At 40.4% G+C, this 20,454-nt stretch overlaps 1 protein-coding gene across 1 annotated transcript in view; it reads left to right on the forward strand.

The window, feature by feature from the left end:
• The window catches only part of LOC115644557 (potassium voltage-gated channel subfamily KQT member 1-like), a 798,115-nt gene that overhangs the window by 100,783 nt on the left and 676,878 nt on the right, over positions 1-20,454 (forward strand). Inside the window, 7 exon segments of the mRNA XM_030549102.1 lie at positions 2,206-2,316; positions 4,141-4,236; positions 5,089-5,203; positions 5,323-5,332; positions 8,283-8,412; positions 11,298-11,328; positions 16,399-16,411. Of these exon segments, the coding sequence (XP_030404962.1) occupies positions 2,206-2,316; positions 4,141-4,236; positions 5,089-5,203; positions 5,323-5,332; positions 8,283-8,412; positions 11,298-11,328; positions 16,399-16,411 (506 nt within the window).

Consider the following 20,454-nt stretch of genomic DNA (forward strand, 5'->3'; position numbering starts at 1 on the left):
ATCCTCCTTCCTAACTCATTACAGTGCTTCCCTGAGAGATTGCTGTGAAGCAGTGGTTCCCAGACATGATCCGCCACTTGTGCAGAGAAAGCCCCTGGTGGGCCGGGCCGGTTGGTTGACCTGCCGCGTCCACATGTTCGGCTGATCGCAGCTCCCAGTGGCCGCGGTTCACTGTGCCGTGGGGGCTGCTGGAAGCAGTGTGGGCCGAGGGACATACTGTTCGTCGCTTCCAGCAGCTCCCATTGACCTGTGGATGTGGCAGGTAAACAAACTGGCCCGGCCCACCAGGGGCTTTCCGTGCACAAGCAGCGGAACAAGTCTGGGAACCACTGCTCTAAAGGAACATAATCTCTCCAACTGTTTATAGGCACTTCAGGAAAACCTTAAAAACTATAGATTAATGATTGTGAAGTGCTTTGAGATTCTGATGAACAGCACTTTATAAGAAATATGCATTATTATTATTATTTATAGTATCTAACTGGATGCAACAACTGCAGATAGCAGTGACTGTGCCCTAAATGGTCGTATTCTCACTAGAGCCATTAAAAAAATGTTTACCAAAATGAAATTTTAGTGAAATATGTTATTTTGTTGAAGCCAAAAGGTTTTGCGGAGATGTATTTGTTTCCATGAAACTTTTGGTAGGAAGGTTTTTTCAGTCGGAGTGAGCACAGAGATCAAAGACTGACTCTGTAGCTCAGTGGAAGAGTCAGGTTCAAGCCCCTGCTCTGCCTGTTTTGGTGTGATATGGGATGAAAAATTCTGCTCTGATTTGGAGCAGAGGAGGGAGTGGAGCCTGGTTCTTCCATGTCCCAGGCCAACACGCTAACCATGAGGCTGAACAGATTCTTTCTCTTCTTTTCAGAATTTTGTTTTTTGAAAGATTTTGTCCAAGGAGAAACAAAAACAAATTCTGAAATCTTGAAAGTTGCCACAAAATGGAATTGTCATCCTCTGGTCAACTCTCATTCCCATAGCCTCCTTTGTTCCCATTGTGAATGGTTAGGTGAATGTGAATTCATCAACCTATTTTGGTCATGTTTCTGGTATTATTGGTGGCAAAATGGAAGGAGTGGAGGATAGGTTTGGGGCTGTGAAACCTAAAAACTCTTTATAGATGTAGCTGTTAAAATTATTTGTATCAGACAGAATGAAAAATACTCTGTAGTCAATGGCTAGAGGTTTTAATTTTGAGAAGAAGTAAACCATCTTTGCATTGTTGAAACAGGGCAGTGGGCAGGGCCAATTATGGCAATATGATGAAAGATTCAGCACATATACAACCTGGGTCTGCAGATTCCCTGGGAAGTGGCTGCCTCCACACCACCACCTAACACCCCTGACAGTGGAAACGCTTACCACACCATGAGTCTCAGGGGCCCAAAGATGGGTGTGCTGGCCAGGGAGAGCCAAATTGACCAGACATTCCCGATGAGTGCAGACATACTGTTTGAGCCTTGGGAGGAAGTTTGTCTCTACAACTTCGCAGAATCCTAGTTAGCTGCTGTTACAGACTCTGCTTTTTCACGCTATTCCTGACCTGAACTTTACCTCCTGGCTCTGATACCCAGTTCTTGACTTGGCTTTGTCTCTTGATTCTGGCTTCCAGTTCCTGACCCCTGGCTTTTAGATCCCAGCACTGACTCTTGACTCTGGCCCTTGGTTCCCAGCCCTGGATCAACTCACAACTCCACTTCCTAGTGTCTGACTGGCTCTAGCCACTAGGCTGCCTGTCCAAAACCCAGCCCTGACATATGGTGTGTTAGGCATGCCTTGATATGAGTGCCATGTCCCTCCCCTCCTGGCCCTGCATCCCACTCTGAGTGGTGGTGGCAAGGGCCTCCTCTCCCAGACAGGCCAGATGCAACAGGATGGGTTCCCTTGTATTTATATTCTGTCTGCTGGTGTATCTATTTGGATGGGTGTGCTGAAATTATTGTACTCCTCGCTTCCTGCTACAAGTCCTGTGCTGGGGTGGTGATGGAGCCCTCCAGTGCAGTGCCCCAAAGAGATGAATGGGGTTACTCACCCTCTCCTGGCTATTCAGATTGAGATTCTAACATAAGCAAATGATTTCAGGAGCTGGAGCTTTAGGCAGAGGCCTATAGTGTTTATGCCAAATGAATTGTCATACGTTGTGCTGCTTCCACATCACTTCCTGAAATAACTTTACAGTGAATATTTTCTTTGTTTATGGTGCAGGTAACGGTCACAACAATTGGTTATGGAGACAAAGTACCACAGACATGGATTGGGAAGACAATAGCCTCCTGTTTCTCAGTATTTGCTATATCTTTCTTTGCTCTTCCAGCGGTGAGTGGGAATTCAAAGTAGTTATTTAATCCTATGTGTAAATAATACAAATACTTGTTAATCAATGCCATTGTTAAGAAATTTTTTTTATTTTGTCTCAGAATATACCAGTTAGTTGCACCTTTTAGCTTGTAATATTCATCATGAAAGGAAGGACGATCCAATTTTTGTGAGCTTTAGCCTAGGACTTGGGAAACCCAGGTTCTGTTTCCTGCTCTGCCATAGACTTCCTGTGTGACCTGGGGCAAGTCACTTTTCTGTTCCTCAGTTCCCACTCTGTAAAATGGGTGTAATAATTGCTACCTCATGGGAGTGTCACAAGGAAAAATACATTAAAAATTGTCAGGCACTCAGATTAAGGTTGCTAACCCTTAAGGATTGTTTTGGAGTCTCCAGGAATTAAAGATTAATGTTTTAATTAAAGATTATGTCTTGTGCTGGAAACTCCAGGAATACATCCAACCAAAATTGTCAACTCTAGCTCAGATAATGTGGTGATGATGGCCATTTACATTCCGTAGATATTGGGAATGAAATATATAACAATACCTTGCTTTTCTATAGCCCTTTTCATCCATAGATCTCAAAGCCCTTTATAAAGGAGATAAGTTTCATTATCCTCATGGGGATACTAAGGTACAGTTAGGTGAATTGATTTGCCCAAGACCAACCGGCAGGTCAGTGGCAAAACTGGGAATAGAGCCCAGATCTCCTTAACTTCATGTCATTTATGATTTAAAAAACTGAGAGATTGAGAGGCGACAACCTCGGCAACCTGGGAATCTCACTCGGGTCTGCTGCAAAGCACCATTGCTAGGCTTTTTTTTTTTTTCTGGGCTCTCCAAATTGAATATGAATGAATGTAAGGACAAACTAACTAAAAAAAAATTAAGCTAGAAGACTTTTTTGCTGAAGTTTGAAAATAAAATCCTTAAAATGACTTAGCATTACACATAACATAGCAACAGGTAGAAGGAGTGTCAGGCAACAAGAACGGTGAGCAGCTTTCAGTCTGAAGCCTGAAGACACACGCTGTTCCTTCTCTAGATGGAAACTCAACTCAGCCCAATTCCACTGTATTTACTAAAGGTTTGTTAATAGTTTGAGCAAAACTGGGCTACAGCTTTGTCAAAACCAGGTGATACTTGACTGTTCTAACTGAGTTTCAGTGCAGGTTTGTTCAAAGCAGAATTCAGAGGGTATGAACCCACATTACTAAAAACTAGTGTAACCTCTGAGAAATTGAAACTGGATACAGCTATAGCTCTGTAATAATTTATTGCCCTAATATAGACCCATTATAAAAGAAATGTTGCACTCAATAAAATTGTATGTATGTTTCTTTGAGTTCTTCCACAGGTGACAAGTGAAAAGAGTTGTTTATTTGCGGGGGAAGGAAATAGTAAGCGTAAAATACATCTGGATTTCAGTTGTTTTTCTCTCACCATCATGTGCCAATTGCTTGTAGAATGTAGTGAAAGTGGCTACAGCTACTGTGTTGAATAACGTTCCCCATAAATTCTAGCTGTGAATGTATGGTTGTTGTAAGTCTTTTTGGGGACAGAATATTTCTTGATTTGTGTAAAAGAGTTAGTGAACTCATGTGATGCCCAGAATACCTCAAATACTCTGTATTTCATCACTGGATAAATACATTTGGTCCTCATGGAAATGTTAAGAGTTAAGATACTCCATGATTGTAATTAAGCTTAGGTGAAATTCTCTCATTAATATAAAAGGAGGAGTTGTTTTTTTATTTCATGCTTTAAATTTTGGTTTAAAAAAGTTTCACCAGAGACTTACCAGTATTTGGTTTATTTTTAGGGGATTCTGGGTTCTGGTTTTGCCTTGAAGGTACAACAGAAGCAACGTCAGAAGCATTTCAACAGGCAAATCCCAGCTGCAGCTTCTCTAATTCAGGTAAACGCTTGAATAATAAAACAGAATAGATGGAGGAGTATAGTTTATTGGACACAGGACTAGGAGTTATGACTTCTAGGGTCTAGTCCAACTCTGCTGCTGATTGGCTTTTAAACCCTAAATCATTTTGCTTCAGTTTACTGATCTGTGGCATGAGGATAATTACCTATCCCACAGGCTTGTTGTGAAGTTTAATGTTTTAAAGGGCTTTGAGATTCTCAGGTGAAAGACACTGGCCAAGTGCAGACACTTGTTGAATTAAAGAAGCAACTTTGTTATTTATTTTTAATTTTCATGTAATTATTATCTACCTTGTAGTATTCCCATTAGTACTGTGTATGTCTTAAATAATTGGTTCTGTATGTATGGATACGTACACCCAACTTTGGAAAATGCTCCAATGTTACATTTCATATAGTGTAAAGAGATTGTCAACTGAGAACAAAATTACTAAAATGTGGCACAGTGCATAAAAAAGTAAAGCTGGAGCATTTCTTAATGTTCTAAGAGTATTTCTTCTTATGGGGCAGATTTTCATCTGCATGTGTAGTAGATTAGGCCACAACTTCTACTGAAAGCGGCATATTTAAAAACACCACATGCTGAAGTGAACATATACCTCTTGGTGATGGTTACCTGTTAGCACAGTTACTCGTGGGAGCGACTGCATTTTATTTGATATGTAGCTATACTGTACAGCACATAACGGTTCATTGAAAACCGACTGCAGCACATTTGTATAAATCAAAGAACAGACTGTAGGTTTATTTTTGGCAGGGTGATAGTTACCTTTCCTTCAGAACACAATGCCCATTTGTTCATGGAAAGAATTGTTTGGTTTTTACTTTACAGACTCTATGGCGGTGCTATGCAGCTGAGAAATCATACAGTTCTACAGCAACATGGAAGATCTATGTTACATCGCCTGCTCAAAGTACAAAAAAAACACCAGCGCCATCTAGCCCTAGTCTGAGAAAACAGGTTAAAAGGAACTTGCCGTACTTATTTTCATCTTGGTTTTAATTTAGTTGGGTTAACAACCAGAATATAAGTAAAAGAGGTATAGAATTTGCAGGGAATTTGTAGAAACATTTGGGTTGGAAGAGACCTGTAATGGGATATGGAATCTATTTCCTTACATTGTGTCAAGATCAACTTAATCGTCCTTAAGGCAAACTTGATGGACAGATATGTCTCTGTTTTGAATGTATCCATTGGTTTCTATGGGCCTGAATCTCCATTATCTTGTCCCTTATGTAAACATTTATAACTGTTCAACTAAGCATACATTGCTATCTTATATGAGCTGGTAGCATCTTATATCCATTTTACACTCAACTGAACAGTTTTATATGACTGGAAAAGGGAAAGGCAGTGGAGCAGCAGGGCCTGTGCTCTCAATTTGGCTTGTAATATCTAAATTAATTGGTTTAAAATGCTTATCTCTATACAGGACCTTTGAAAAGCGAGTTAGGCAAATATCCCAGTTTGGCTGAAATAAGGCTGAATTTCAGTGCATGCCTCTGTTGGGGTTTCCAAATGTATTTTATTATTTTCATTATAGTAGCAGATAGAGGCGCTGTGCAAATGCATAGTAAGAGACAGGCCCTGCATTGAGGAGCATACAATCTGAACAGACAATTCAGACAGAAGTGGGCAGGAGTAGCACAAGGCATGGCATTGCTCTGTGCGTGCGTAATCTCATACAACAAGCTAATGGCACGGCTAAGAAAAATAACTCTGGTCCTTTGACTCCCAGGCCAGTGCCTTTCCCTCTGGATCACACTGCCTCTTTTATTTTTCTATTTTTTTCTAGTGCACTGTTAGACCTGAATTTCCCTTGCTATAATTTAATCCCATAATTACAGATTCTGGCATTGTTCATTAATGGGTGAAACTCACCCTTGTGAAAAGGGCCAGCAAAGATATCTCTGTACCACTTAAACCTACCCTGGCCCTTATGCTGAGGATTAAAGTGGTTATTGGCTTTGTACAGGCCCTTGGCAGGGGGTGAATTTGACCGTGATGAGAAGAGCTGGCTCTTCTCAGACACACACTGTCACTTCATGACAATCTTTAAAGCACAAGCATGTACACATCCTTACTAATTAGGTACACTGTTTCGGGAAGTGGTCAACTGACTGAATTGGTTTGTCAGCCAGGATACAGTATGTGTGTTACTTATCACCAGATCTTTGCCCAGCCATCAGCTTTCTGCTCAGTTATTGGTCGCAGCAGGAGCTGACACTACATACAAAGGTGGAAAGGAGGACAGAAACAGCTATAGTCTTTTCTCAGTTCCCTAGCAAGCCAAATTGCTGGAAAATAGAAAGAGACAGTTAGAGGTGCCTATCCAATATAGGCACTTGATATCACCAGGCGGACTCCCAGGTGTCCAGCCTATGATGTCCGTCTTCTCCCTTTAGTGGTCCTTTGGCTTTCGGGAAGCAATGTACTGAAGGAGACAGACTGTTTCATTTCTGCTGGGTGGTTCAATTTAGTGCCTCTTCTTAGAGGTGCTGGCATGGACCAACTAAATAGTGACCCATACGTTTACCAAAGAATTGAAATTTCCAACATAAGTCAGGGAACGAGACATCAGCTTTTGAGATCTTGCAATTGGGCCAGGAATTTTCCAGTCTCTTTTTGCCTTACAGCTTGTCACACCAGCTTGTGTAAAGACAAGTTAGGCCATAGCTGTTGGTACAGCCATTTTAAGACCTGCATTGAACTCCAGCTGTTTGCTCTGGTCAGCAGTTTTTCTCCATGAGAAGCTTTCCAGGGACCAATCTGTGTCATGTCTCTTGGCCAGTTTTGCAGTTATGCTTGCTCAGGTTGTAATTTCTCTATCAAATTCTCTTCTAGCCGCTGAAACATCCAGTTTAGAGGTCACATAATTTATAAAAAGTCACTCCAAAGTCTTTGATGTTGTTTACACTCTTTTAACAGTACATTACACAGTACAAAGTTACTTCAGTAACTGTTGTTCTCAAACTAGAACAAACTGTGTAAATTTTCCATTTCTGTTCTCCTTGTTTTAAAAACAATGGCGGGGCCTCTGTACATATGACTGAGCTGAGTCTGTGCTTTATTAATCAGTTTTATTTCTGATTATTCCACTCTGGTCAAGTGTTCTTATAAACACACTGTTTGGTTTCATTCCTTTTATTTATGGCCTCTTACACCTATGCTGAATTTCACTAACTTGATAGAATAAGCATGCTTAATTGCACACATTAACCTTGCTACTTCGCTTTAGCACTTAAACTAAAAGAAATCAATAGGAACACAACCCCTTTCTTTCCTAACAGGATTGCCCACAAGGTGAAGCCTGTTATTAAAGTTTACAATGTTTTGCCCAAAGCTTTATCTCTAATAATTGACTTCCATTTTTACACATTTTGAATTATAGTATTAGATTCCATTTTAGTACTGTGCCTGGCACATCATATAATATCAAAATTTGATATTAATTTAATTTTTAATTACTTATTCACAGACAGGGAAAATGGGGAAATCTCTAGCTGCACCAGTATGCTCTGGGGAGAAAATACAGCAATTCTGAATTTTCTCAGACTATTGAAGAAATCTAGCCATTAGATCTTGCATTTTTCTACTCTTAGTCCTCTGTTCTATCTTTCTAAAAGGCCTTGATGCCTGTGCAACTGTTAAATAGTCACAACACATAATTTTGGGGCCTTAGTTTTATATTCAAGTTTGGGGCATCTGATTTGAGAAAAATTAGAAACCTTCTTTTCAGAGAGTATTGACTGCCTGCTCACAAGAAGTTTGGTCTCTTTAAGGTGTTTTAAAGTTGGGTATCCAGAATGTGTCAGTTTTGACAACCTTGGCCAAGGGCTTTCGCCATGGCTTAGAATTTGCTGTTGGCCATGGCTCTGAATTTCATCTTTACTTTTTACTTAACTTAATGGTGGTAGTATCAAATTCAAATTTACTATACAGTAAACATCAAGTGTGTTGCTCTTTTCTCTGTATGCCGTTCATATCTTTGCTATTATCCGACTTCCATTGCTACAGTCTAGAAGATACAAAAGAAAAGGAAAACCTGGGCGTGATAATGGCGTGACACCAATAATAAATCCTGGAGAGACTGCCTTATCCATTCCACAAATTACTTACGATCACATTGATGAAAGAGAAGACAAAAAAGACATGGCTTTTTACCTTGATGAACCTGGAGGTAATTTACTTTTATTTATGTTTAGGGCTGCAAATCTTTTAAACAGACACTGTTAAAAGAATTGAACTGGCAAAGGGGTACATTCCTTGTGTACGCAATTTTAAAATAGTTTTATGAAGCAAGTTATCTGAAAACAGGGACCATTAAATGACAAAGAAATGTGGGCATAACGTAGTAAAATTAGAGATAAATTAACATATATTGTGACTATCAAAGACCCAAAGGAGTTGCCTTTTTGTTTAACAAACTGTACATAAAATCCAAAATGCCAGTTTAGTTCTGCCTTTTAAGATTTCTGGCGCAGATCTCACTCCACAATGAGAACTAAATGCAAAGTTCATCCTATGAGCCTCACTTTCCCCCAGTATGTTATCAACACACACATATATCCTGTCAACTTAATAAAGTTCCTACCAACTGGGAAGGGAGAAAGTGAGACTTGTTTTTCTTCTCTTATATGCTAGCATGACATGCAGATATGACAATGATGGGGTGGCATATAAATATTTTATACTTAGGTGGATACGATAGTTTGAATTGGAGACGGTATTTTTCATCACTTCCTGTATTGAAGTACTGTGCTGTAAACAGTTGCAGCATTTCACTCTGGAAATGGCTGGATTTCAGTCTTAAGTGAAGAGATTCTTGTGTTTGTACAGTCCTTTGAGACTTTTAATGATGGACGTCACTACATAAATGTGCCTATAAAATAGTATCAGTGTAAAAACTTCGAGGGCTCCTCTTAAAACCGATTTTTCTATCTGTAAACTACCTCCCTTTGTCTTATGGGAAAAACCTCCCTCTCTGTACAAATCCTGGAGCAGCAAAGCCTCTAACTGAGGAAGTAGACTTCACTGGAGGAAGTAGACTTCATGCTCCTATCTTGCCCTGTTGGAAGCCTGCAAATACCTGCCAGGCTAAATGAAGGATCCAAAAATAATCTGGCCAAGTACAGCAAATAAAATATTTGTTTTGGGTAACCTAGAAGAACCTCGTGGCTTCTGCCATTTGACATGGGATACAAGAAGCCTCCAATAAACTTGTCTAGCATCTCTGTACTAAATGGATTTTCTTATGTAGCATTTGGGCTATCACAGGATTTGACAACTTTTTTCTCTATGATTTTGTGGTGTGATGGTTTGCTTTTGTAATGTATTTGTTCTCAGAGCACATGCTGTGTACCTGTTGCTGCTGAACACAGTGTAATAAGGTGGTGACTTTTTTTAAAGTTTTGATTTCATAGACCACAGGAATGAAGGTCAAGTGGTATAGTAGGTTGTATAATCCGCTAGGCTGTTGAGTAGCAAAAATAAATCAGTTAAGAAAAGTGTAAGCACATGATATTCTGGTTTCTTTCTCTGAGGACCCTCTTGATGAGCTATTTATACAGTATACCTAGAGTGAGAGGCTACTACTTAGAGGTTGCTGTAAATGAATACGGTTAAAATCTCTGTCTTTGGCTACTTCTAAAAAATATACCAACTAAGCAATTACATTTAAAATTAGTTGCTATTCCTATCCATGGGGTGCATCCAAAAGCAGATGAAAACTAATGTATTGGTTAAAGGTTGCATTCATATATATTTTGATTTTTCTTATTGTTTTGAATTGACTCCTAATGTAAAGAAACATCAATTATTCATACATTGATTATCCTCTCTACTACATTTTTCTATTAGTTGTAACTTAGAGTATTATTTTTACAATTTACTCACGACATTCTCATTTGTTCTTAATGGCTATAAAACTTGCCTTGCATGTATTCTCACTTGAAGATTTTGCTTCATCTTAGATATATAACTATTGCAGTAATAGTCAGACAGTGACAGGCAAAAGAGAAAAAAGTGTGATTGGTAATAAAGTTTTATTTGTTCCTTAGTATGATAGAAGTTAGAGAAAGAAAAGAACCTTAAGTCCTTGTCCATTCCTCTGCCTTGTTCATTTAAAGAATATTCCTTAAATGTTCACCGTTTGAACAAGCAAACTGGTCAGTTTTCACAATGGAGAGGTAAATTGTGGGGTCCCCCAAGAATCTGTACTGGGACTATGCTGTTCATATTCATAAATGATCTGGAAAAGGAGGTAAACAGTGAGGTGGCAAAGTTTGCAGATGATACAAAATTACTCAAGAGAGATAACTCCAAAGTTGACTGCCAAGTTATGAAGGGATCTCACAAAACTTGGTGACTGGGCAACAAAATGGCAGATGAAATTCAAGGTAATGCACATTTGAAAACATATTCCAAACTATACATAGAAAATGATGGGGTCTAAATGAGATGTTACCACTCAAGAAAGAGATCTTGGGATTACTGTGGGTATTTCTCTGAAAAGATCTGCTCAATGTGTAGCAGCAATCAAAAAAGTTAAGAGAATGTTAGCAACCATCAGGAAAGTGATAGATAATAAAACAGAAAATGTAATGCCATTATATAAGTCCATGGTACACCCACACCTTGAATACTGCATGCAGGTCTGGTCACCCCATCTTAAAAAATACATTAGAATTGGAAAAAGTACAGGAAAGGGCAATACAAATGATTAAGGGATATGGAACAGTTTTCATACATTTGTGTCTGTTCAGCTTGGAAAAGAGATGACTAAGGAGAAGATTTGATAGAAGTCTATAAAATCATGAATGGTGTGGAGAAAGTGAATAGTGAAGTGTTATTTATTCCTTCACATAACATAAGAACCAGGAGTTACACTATGAAATTAATAGGCAGCAAGTGTTAAACAAATATAAGGAAGCATTTCCTGACACAATGCATAGTCAAGCTGTGGAACTCATTGCCAGGGAATGTTGTGAAGGCCAAAAGTATAACTGTTTTTTAAAAAAGAATTAGACAAGTTCATGGAGGATAGGTCCATCAGTGGCTATTAGCCAAGTTGTTCAGGGACCCCATCCCATGCTTTGCGTATCCCTAAAACTCTGACTGCCAGATGCTGGGACTGGAAGACAGATCACTTCCTAATTGCCCTGTTGTGTTCATTCCTTCTAAATCATTTGGCATTGGCTGCTCTCAGAAGACAGAATGTGGGGCTAAATTGCCCATTGGTCTGACCCGCTATAGCTGTTCCTGTGTTCAAAGTGCTGTGTCTAGCAGGAAATATTATGTTAAAAAGGCTAACTTATATTTTTAGTGCTTTCTGCCCCTACCAGCCGGTAACAAAGGAAAATTACATGTTTTTTTCCTCCCTTCAGATAGGTGAAGAGAAAACTGAGTTATTGTTTTTTCCAATTTGTAGAGCAGTGGTCGGGAACCTTTGGCATGCAGTCCATCAGGGTAATATGCTGGTGGGCTGTGAGACATTTTGTTTACATTGACCACCCACAGGTATGGCCCCTCGCAGCTTCCAGTGGCCGTGGTTTGCCGTTCCCAGCCAATGGGAACTACAGGAAGCAGTGACCGGCATGTCCCTGCGGCCTGCGCCACTTCCTGCAGCTCCCATTGGCCGGGAACGGTGAACCACGGCCACTGGGAGCTGTGGGTGGCCATGCCTGTGGATAGTCAACGTAAACAAACTGTCTCACGGCCCGCCAGCGGATTACCGTGTTGGGCGCGTGCCGAAGGTTGCCAACCCCTGCTGTAGAGGCTAGAATGAATGCTATTCTAGAGCCAACTGTATTTCCATCTTATTTATCTCCTTTAGCCAAAGTACAGTGCTAAGTTACACAGTGTTTCTTGTTCTGATTTATTTCTTCTGTAACCAAGCTTCCAAGAATGTGTTGGACCAACTAGATTGCTTAAATATGCTTGACCTTCTTAACAGTTTTAACCTGATTTTCCTCAAAGATCCCTTGCGAGCAGTTAAAGGCTTTCAGCCTGATGCTTCAAAAGGGGGGGAATTCCTCCTCCCCCCCAAAAAAACTGAAATTAAAATGGAAGTGTATTAGAGGAGTTTAGGAAGGCATAAAAGAATGGTAAATGACAGAGATGATACTATCTGCTGTCAGTGTTCCATAGACTGGAGTAGCTTGTCCATAGGTGTGTGGAAGCTGAGGGTTTTACAGAGACTATGACAAACGTAGGTGGGGTCAGGATACATCATCTCTACTGATCTGTCCTTGCAACATCAAATCCGTAGTTTTTGTTTTTTTTGTTTTTTGTTTTTAAAAAGTGCCTGCCAGCTGTTTAATTCAGATGTGAATGTAGAATGTCACAGCAGGTGCTTGTGAGTAGAACGGGGAGGAATGAGAACTTATGAACTGTGATGCTTCCAAAAAAAAGTATCTGTAAAAATATGGTAGATCGGTAATTTTCAGACTATCCATATGTGATAAACAATGTTAGAAAATGTTACTTTCATAAATACTGACTTGTGGAGTCAGTTTGTGATAATCTTAAATGAAATATAGTGTATAAAATGTGGTGTTGTGAAATATCTACTTTTAATTGCACTGTTTTGGCAGGTGTAATATAAACTGTTTCTTTACCTCTGTTAAAGAACATGCAGTACATGATTTATGATGATGGAGAAGCAGTCTTAATCCTGGAAGAATTGCCCTGGATTTAATGGCCATTCAGTTTTCCAGTGGGATGTATCTCTTTCTTTTATTTCACTGTAATTTCTCCCTTTAGTCTTCATTCATTGTTATTAGCCTTTCATCAGCTTTTAAATGTTCCTAGCAAGATTATGCTTCATATACTTTTAAAACCTTGCAATTTTATTTTTTGCCCAACATCTAGAGTACAGTATGTGAGTACATTGTGTGGACTGCATTTGCTTCACTTGGTTGCATTCTGGAATATTAGTTTTTGTCTGTAATGTGTGATAGACCCAGGCCAGTTGGATACAGCAGAATAGCAAAAGGCAGATATACTGGCCACTGGATTAACAGTTTTCTGTTCCCTGACTGACCAGAGCAGGGGCTGCTCCAGGCTAATGAGAACACCTGACCCTAATTAACCTGAAAAGAGTCGGGTGAGGCCATTAAGCTAATGTGACCACCTGACTCTAATTACTATAAAAAAGGCTCACTCCAGTCAGGCAGAGGAGAGCCAAGGAGCCAGAGGAGAGGAAGTGTGGCTGGTTAATGAAGACACCCTCAAACCACCATTAAGGAAGCCCTAAGGTAAGAGTGAAGAAGGGAGAAGCAGGAGAGCTGTGGGGAAGTGGCCCAGGGAAATGTAGCAACTCTGTCAATGAAAAGTTGGCTGCCAACAGCTGCTACCATTAGGGTCCCTGGGCTGGAACCTGGAGTAGATGATGGGCTTAGGTTCCCCCAACCCACCACTACAGGAACATTTCTTGGGAGGGGAAGTCAGGCCCCTGTCAGGACAGGAGGCTAAACTGTTCTGAAATAAGCCCCCACGGACAACAGAGACTGTGGGAGTTCTCTCACCAACCTCCTTGCTGGCCTATGATGAAAAGGGCTCAGTAGACTGTAACTCTAGCCCTAGAGAGAGGGAATGGCTATGTGGAGGGTCACAGTGAGCCACTGAGACTAGCATAAACCGCCTAGATGCGCAGGACCCATGGGGGCAAGGTCAGAGCTCTGCCACAAATGTTTATTTTTGTTCTTGGATTTAAAGACTGTGCCCTTCCAGAATGGTCATGCTTAATTAGTAGGCATAAATTTATATAATTCCACATCTTCCACAGGTGGGCAAAACTGTCCATCCTCCACAAACAAGCAATTCCTCCCCACACTTTTGCTCCTCCCTTCTGACATGAATGCTTGGGAGGAGAAGAGATGGGCCTTATGACCAGTGGTGTAATACAGTGGTTCCCAAACTTGTTCCGCCATTTGTGCAGTGAAAGCCCCTGGCGGGCTGGGCCAGTTTGTTTACCTGCCACATCCACAGGTTCGGCCAATCGCAGCTCCCAGTGGTCTTGGTTCGCTGCTCCAGGCCAATGAGAGCTGCTGGAAGCGGCGCGGGCTGAGGGACAGACTGGCTGCCTCTTCCCGCAGACCCCATTGGCCTGGAGCAGTGAACCAGGGCCACTGGGAGCTGCGATTGGCCGAACCTGCGGACTCAGCAGGTAAACAAACCGGCCCGGCCTGCCAGGAGCTTTCCCTACACAAGTGGCGGAACAAGTTTGGGAACCACTTATTACACCACTGGTCACAAGCATAAGGCCCATCTCTTCTCCTCCCAAGCATTAATGTCGGAAGGGAGCAGCAAAAGTGTGGGGAGGAATTGCTTGTTTGTGGAGGATGGCTAGTTTGGGAACCACTGGTGTAATATATTAAAAAAGCCTGGACACCTGACAATTGCCCATTAGTATGAAATCTTCAACCAGTGAGACAAATGCCAGTTTTTGTGTCCATCCAGGCTTAAAGTCAAATGGAAGGATCAGGGAAGTCTGAGGGCTCCAGATAGGAACCAGTCATGACAGGACAGCTCTTTCTCAATTACTTTCTCTCCAAAAAAGGAAGCTTAGGACAATAATTGCTGAGTTCATTTAGCACAAAGCAGAGACATGAATAAGGGAGTTGCCAGTACCCTACCTTTCCAAACAGATTGCTGGCAATCTCAGCATATTTCTCTGCTTTTTCTTTACTAACCACAAGGGATAAAGAACCGTGTTGCTCACCCAAACTCCTCAAGTGCTTCCAAATTCTTGGTGAGCAATTGTTTTTGGAGTCATTCTGAAGACATTGCATTTATCCCATACGAACTTGGATCTGCTGTTACAGTGGCAACAAACACAATCCGAACAGACCATATCTGGAAAGCTTAAAGAAAAATTCATCACAATGGAAAAGTAGAGGCAGCATGGATTTACCAAGTGATGAACTAACAAGAAGTCTCCAGAATATATCTTTGTGAAAAGACCTAAAAGGTACTTCTTGCTGTATTATTTTCTTACCCTGGATTTCTAGTGTTCTTAATCAAGAGCTCTTACATACTGATTTACTCTTCTCAGCATTACTATACAATTTTCTTTTTCAGTACTGAGTCCAGCTTCCTCCTCATTTAAAGTTGTTAGGACAGAAATCTTGACATTGCTTCACAGCCCAGAAATCAGGTTTTATCTTTCTCTGCCACCATTGCTTTGGTCTATATCTTCTGTTGCAAAGAGGCCTAGTATCATAGCATCATAGTTTAAAGCCAGAAAGGACCAACGGATCGCCTGGTCTGACCTTCTGTATATATCATAGACAACCAACTCCCACCCAGAGAGTGTGTCAGAGTGACAAGGGAACAGGGAGCTCTCACCTGGACATCTGCTAATATACCTATAGGGCTTAGATGAGACGCTTGAGATAACTAGTACAAACGATGGATATGAAGAAGCAAGGCAAGCAGGAGAATAAAAGAATCACTTTAATTAATGAGACTGGCATCCTTTTCTATGCATTTGTGAAGTTTCATTTTCAAATATCAACTATCCAGTCTAGTATAAGCTTTCCAGAGCCGAGCTGAACTGAATAGCTGTTTCATAACTTTTTTTCTTCAATTAGAAAAAAAAATTAGAAACAGTTTTGTACATAGAAGGCTAGTGCCTCTTGGGACTTCTCTAGCAGATGGAACATATTACAAGCTGTCGGTTATTATAGGTCATGTACACAACTCATTATTGTAAAATTTATCAAAGTCACAAGAACCTCAGAATGATAAATCGGCACTGGGATAAAAATGAGCTTTCTATCCATTGTTATGCTTTTTTAATTTGCTTTTTGAGATTTCTTGCGTAGTAATTTCCCCTGTGTATAAATCAAAATGACACGAGACATTTTTGGGTAAAAAACCCAACTTCAAAAGCCCTCCTATATAAATGTTGCTAATGTCAATATATACTGTACATAATGTAATTTTTACACTGATGATGGCTTCCATTATCTGGTAGTGTATAGGTTGTTTTTAGAGACTATTTGAATTGGCATAGAGTGAGGGCTGCCTTCATCCTATGGGGTGGAGGGATTACAATCTGCAATATATATAAAGAAGCAAACGTTTTAAATGAAGTGGATTCATAAAGATGCCAGTGCTGATAAGTTGAGTGAAAAGTAAGAAAAAGCATGTGGCTAATATTAACTCAACCAAGCAAATGCTCAAGTTAGTGAGGGTCTGCACTGCTATCACTAATGGGAAATAGATGGGAACAGGGTAAATACGAATATATGCTTCAAATTACTCAGAGAAAGTGGCCAGAAATCTTGGTTGTAAAGATCTTCAGATTCAATGAGGGCTGAGTTTAACAGATGCCAGATGCTATATTCAAGATAGGGCTGCTTACTTTTTTGTTTTTAAATTTGTTGGTGACTATCATGCTCATAGTTAGATGCTATTGGCATTTGCTTGAGCTAAGCATTTTTGCTGGCAGGTACTATAGTGACATAGTTTCACATTTCCACCAGTGCATTTTAGTCCTGCAATATCTTTACCATTTCAGATCTGGTCAATTTCAGATCTTGAACAAAAAATGCCAGTTAGTTGAATTCTTTGGCCAATCCTGTGATCTGCAAAAGGGTTTGTGTGGGGAGGGATGGAAAGAGAAAAGCTGTGACTGCCAAATATACTCTTGTTTGTGACTAGAGCTGCTAGATGATGATAATTCCATTGCTCTGCAACTTATGAAGTGTTTGAAATTTGTTTTCATTGCTTCAAGTTGTCTGCCTGACTCAAACCAGAGTTTTTCATCATATTCCACAGAGAATCGGGTAGAGTGGGGACTTGAACCTGGGTCTCCTGGATCCTGGGCTAGTATGTGAGTGTGTCTTTCTTTAAAGCTTTCAGAGAAAGTTTGATGAAACATACATCTCTACAAAACAATTTAGCTTTGATGAAATTTCATTTAATCAAAAATGTTTCAACTAGCTATACTTGTGACTTTAGGACATGAATCCAGATCCTCAGAAATGGAAAGCCAATGTTCTTATACTATCACTATGTCCCTCTTCCAGCCTTCATCACCAAATTGATACATGACACCTATACAGTAAATAACACAATTGTGTAGACTACTGTAGAATTATTGTTTAGAAGTTCATTATTGTATTGTAGTATTGATATTGTTTTGGCAAGCTTGGTTATGTAAAGTTTAAAAAGGAGTATCCCATTTAATGTTAATAACTGAAGCCATCAGTGCTTTGCTATTCAAAAGAAATATTAGTTAAAAACACAGAATTGGAAAGGAGTGCAAGTCCCAGAATCAGAACATTTTCCTTTTGCTGCCAAAAGTATGTATCTCAGATAGTTGGTGAAATCCTGCAATATGTATATAAATTATATTCATGAGCCAATTTGTTATCTAATAACTCTGTAGCTTAAGAAGATGAGGCTCTTTTAAAAGGACAAATGTTTTTACTAGTACAGTGTTTCCCAAACTTGGGACACCGCTTGTGTAGGGAAAGCCCCTGGCTGGCCGGGCCAGTTTGTTTACGTGCCCCATCCGCAGGTCCGGCCAATCATGGCTTCCACTGGCCTGGAGCAGTGAACCACGGCGAGTGGGAGCTGCGATTGGCCAGACCTGTGGATGCGGCAGGTAAACAAACCAGCTTGGCCCACCAGGGGCTTTCCCCACACAAGCAGCATCCCAATTTTGGGAAACACTGCACTAGTATATTGGTGTGTGAGACCAAGATGAGAGTTGACTTGAGAACCTTGGTCCCAGAAAACTAATGCTGAACATGTGCTTCATCTCAAGCACATGGATGGTGCTTGTTCTGTGATTCCTGCATTATGCTCTGTTTTTAGCCCTTGGACCAAAATACCAGTTGGCTTTAGAGAAATCATGTCTTTGTTTCTATTTATGCACAAGTTGGTTTGGCAAACAAGTGACTAGTATGAGAGAGAATTTAGAAAGATATCTTTACATGTATAGACTTATCTTTGACAAGGATACTTACTTGTCTTACTTGTCTAAAAAATATACAGTATATCTGATAAGGCCTCTTTGTTAGAATGGGTTGTTTGTCAGTTTCCACTCACTTTATCTCCCTTAGAATTCTTATATGGTGAAGAACTTTCTATTACGAGGTAAAGAATTTCCTCCAGTTGAAATGATCTGTTTGGTTTTTTAAAAAACTTTCATTTTTTGACTGATGAAAAATGAAATGAAACAAGAAAGGACAAAAAACATCTTCCACTTTTGGTGCAACACACTGAGAGCCTTATGCAAGTATTAACCACGAGAATTTATGCCCTGCATTTTTGGTATAATACACTTTAGGTAACACACCAAAGGCAGGTAAGCTAAATTCTTTTCACTTGCATAAGGCTCCTGGTAAATTCAGTAAAACTCTCTAGACAGAATTTGCCCGTGTTTGTGAATTCCCTCTGCTATTGTGCAGCTAATAATTAACCAAGGGCCCTATCTAGAATGCTTTGTTCAAGAACTCTTCACTGAAATCAATAGGAAGTTTTCCTTGAGCAAGGCATGTCGACTGAAGCCATGTGTGCACTACAGAGACTATATCACTATAGCTACAGTGGGGTTATACCAGCATAACTACATGGTGTGGATGCAGCCTATCCATCAGTGTAGGAACACCACCTGCCTGAGCAATGGTAGCTCAGGAGCATTCTTCCATCAGCTTGGATGCATCTACACATGGGGCAGGTCGGCATAAGTTCATTGATCAGGGGTGTGGATTTTTCACACCCTGGAGTGATGTACCTAATTCAATTTAAAATTTAAGTGTAGACCAGGCCTGGTTATTTCTAGAGATTCTTCGTATTTCTGCTGATGTCCATGATGCTGGATCATAGAGAAATAAACAGGCACCCATATGGACTTCTGCTCCTTTAAAAACTATGGGGATGTGGGCAGAATTAATATTTTTCTACTGAAATGAAAAAGAAATAAGGGGGGATATGTTCTGAGCTTCTAAGAAGTGAAGTGCATGGATATTGGTGGAGAAAATTCGCTCTTTTAGGGCATGTCTTCACTGCAACAGTTTGCTCAAGTTAATACACTTGAGTTACCCCACTCAAGAGTTACCAGGTTGCAAAAAAACACTAGAGCTATGCAGAATGACTTCATTAGCAGTTTGAGTTGTTGTCACTTGAGCTGCTGCATCCCTGTTGCATTAGTAGCTCTAGTAACAGCAGCACTTGAGCTTCAATCCCCTCTTCCCACCTCCAGGCTAGCTAACTTGAGCTTAAAGCACCACTTACTTTGAGCTGCAGACTTTTGTATGTAGACAGGAGTTGGGGTAGGGGAAAAACTTGAGTGACAACTTGAAAAAACAGTATAGTGACAAGCACTTCTTTGTATTTGTTTTTGAAGATTTGTAGTGACTTACTAACTAAACTTGACAACGTGTCTAGTGCATCTCCTCACCAACACTTGCTTCTGTGGACCCATCAAATGTTCCCTCTGCTAGTTACACAGGCTCTCACTGGACTATTGAGTCAAATTCAAAATCTTGGATTTTACCTTTAAGGCACTCAGGTGTGGACCCATAGAAGTACTTAGATGCCTGAGTCTTAGACTTGAGTGCTTAAATCCTGTTTTTAAGCTCCTTTATGATCTACAGAAGCCCTGCTCATCTGCTGCCTAACCCTGAAGGTGCTTAAAATCACTTGGCACTGAAGTGTTTGCAGTAAAAGTTCCCTAGGTGCCTAAATGTCTGCTTTGGGGCATGCACAGGGATGCCTTGCTGTAGGTGCCTGGATGCCTAAGCCCCTAAGCAATGCACAAATGGAGGGAAAATAGGTGTTTGCCCGCTTAACAAGTGTGTGGGGCCCAAACCAGGTACTGTGCTCAGAGGTGGCTTAACTCTGCACAAAACAACTAGTGGAGATGGAGGAAGACTTTCCTTATGACTTTTAGTCCCGTGGTTAGGGTACAACTTGGGTTGTGTCCCTTTGCTTGATAAGGAGAAGGGATTTGAATAGGGATCTGTCCCTCTCAGGTGAGTGCCCTAACTAGGCGAGAGGATATTCTGGTGTGGGCTTCCCTCAATTACTCCTATTTTTAATTATTCCACTTTAATTAAATAACAATAATTAAATAGTAATTGGACAAAAGAGAGAGTGAGAATGGTTTGTTAGTCCCATGGCAAGGGTACTCACTTGAAAGGCAGGAAATGACTTCTTATCAGGTAGGGCAGGACTTGA

This window comes from Gopherus evgoodei, chromosome 1, assembly GCF_007399415.2.
Source record: "Gopherus evgoodei ecotype Sinaloan lineage chromosome 1, rGopEvg1_v1.p, whole genome shotgun sequence".
Taxonomy (NCBI): domain Eukaryota; kingdom Metazoa; phylum Chordata; order Testudines; family Testudinidae; genus Gopherus; species Gopherus evgoodei.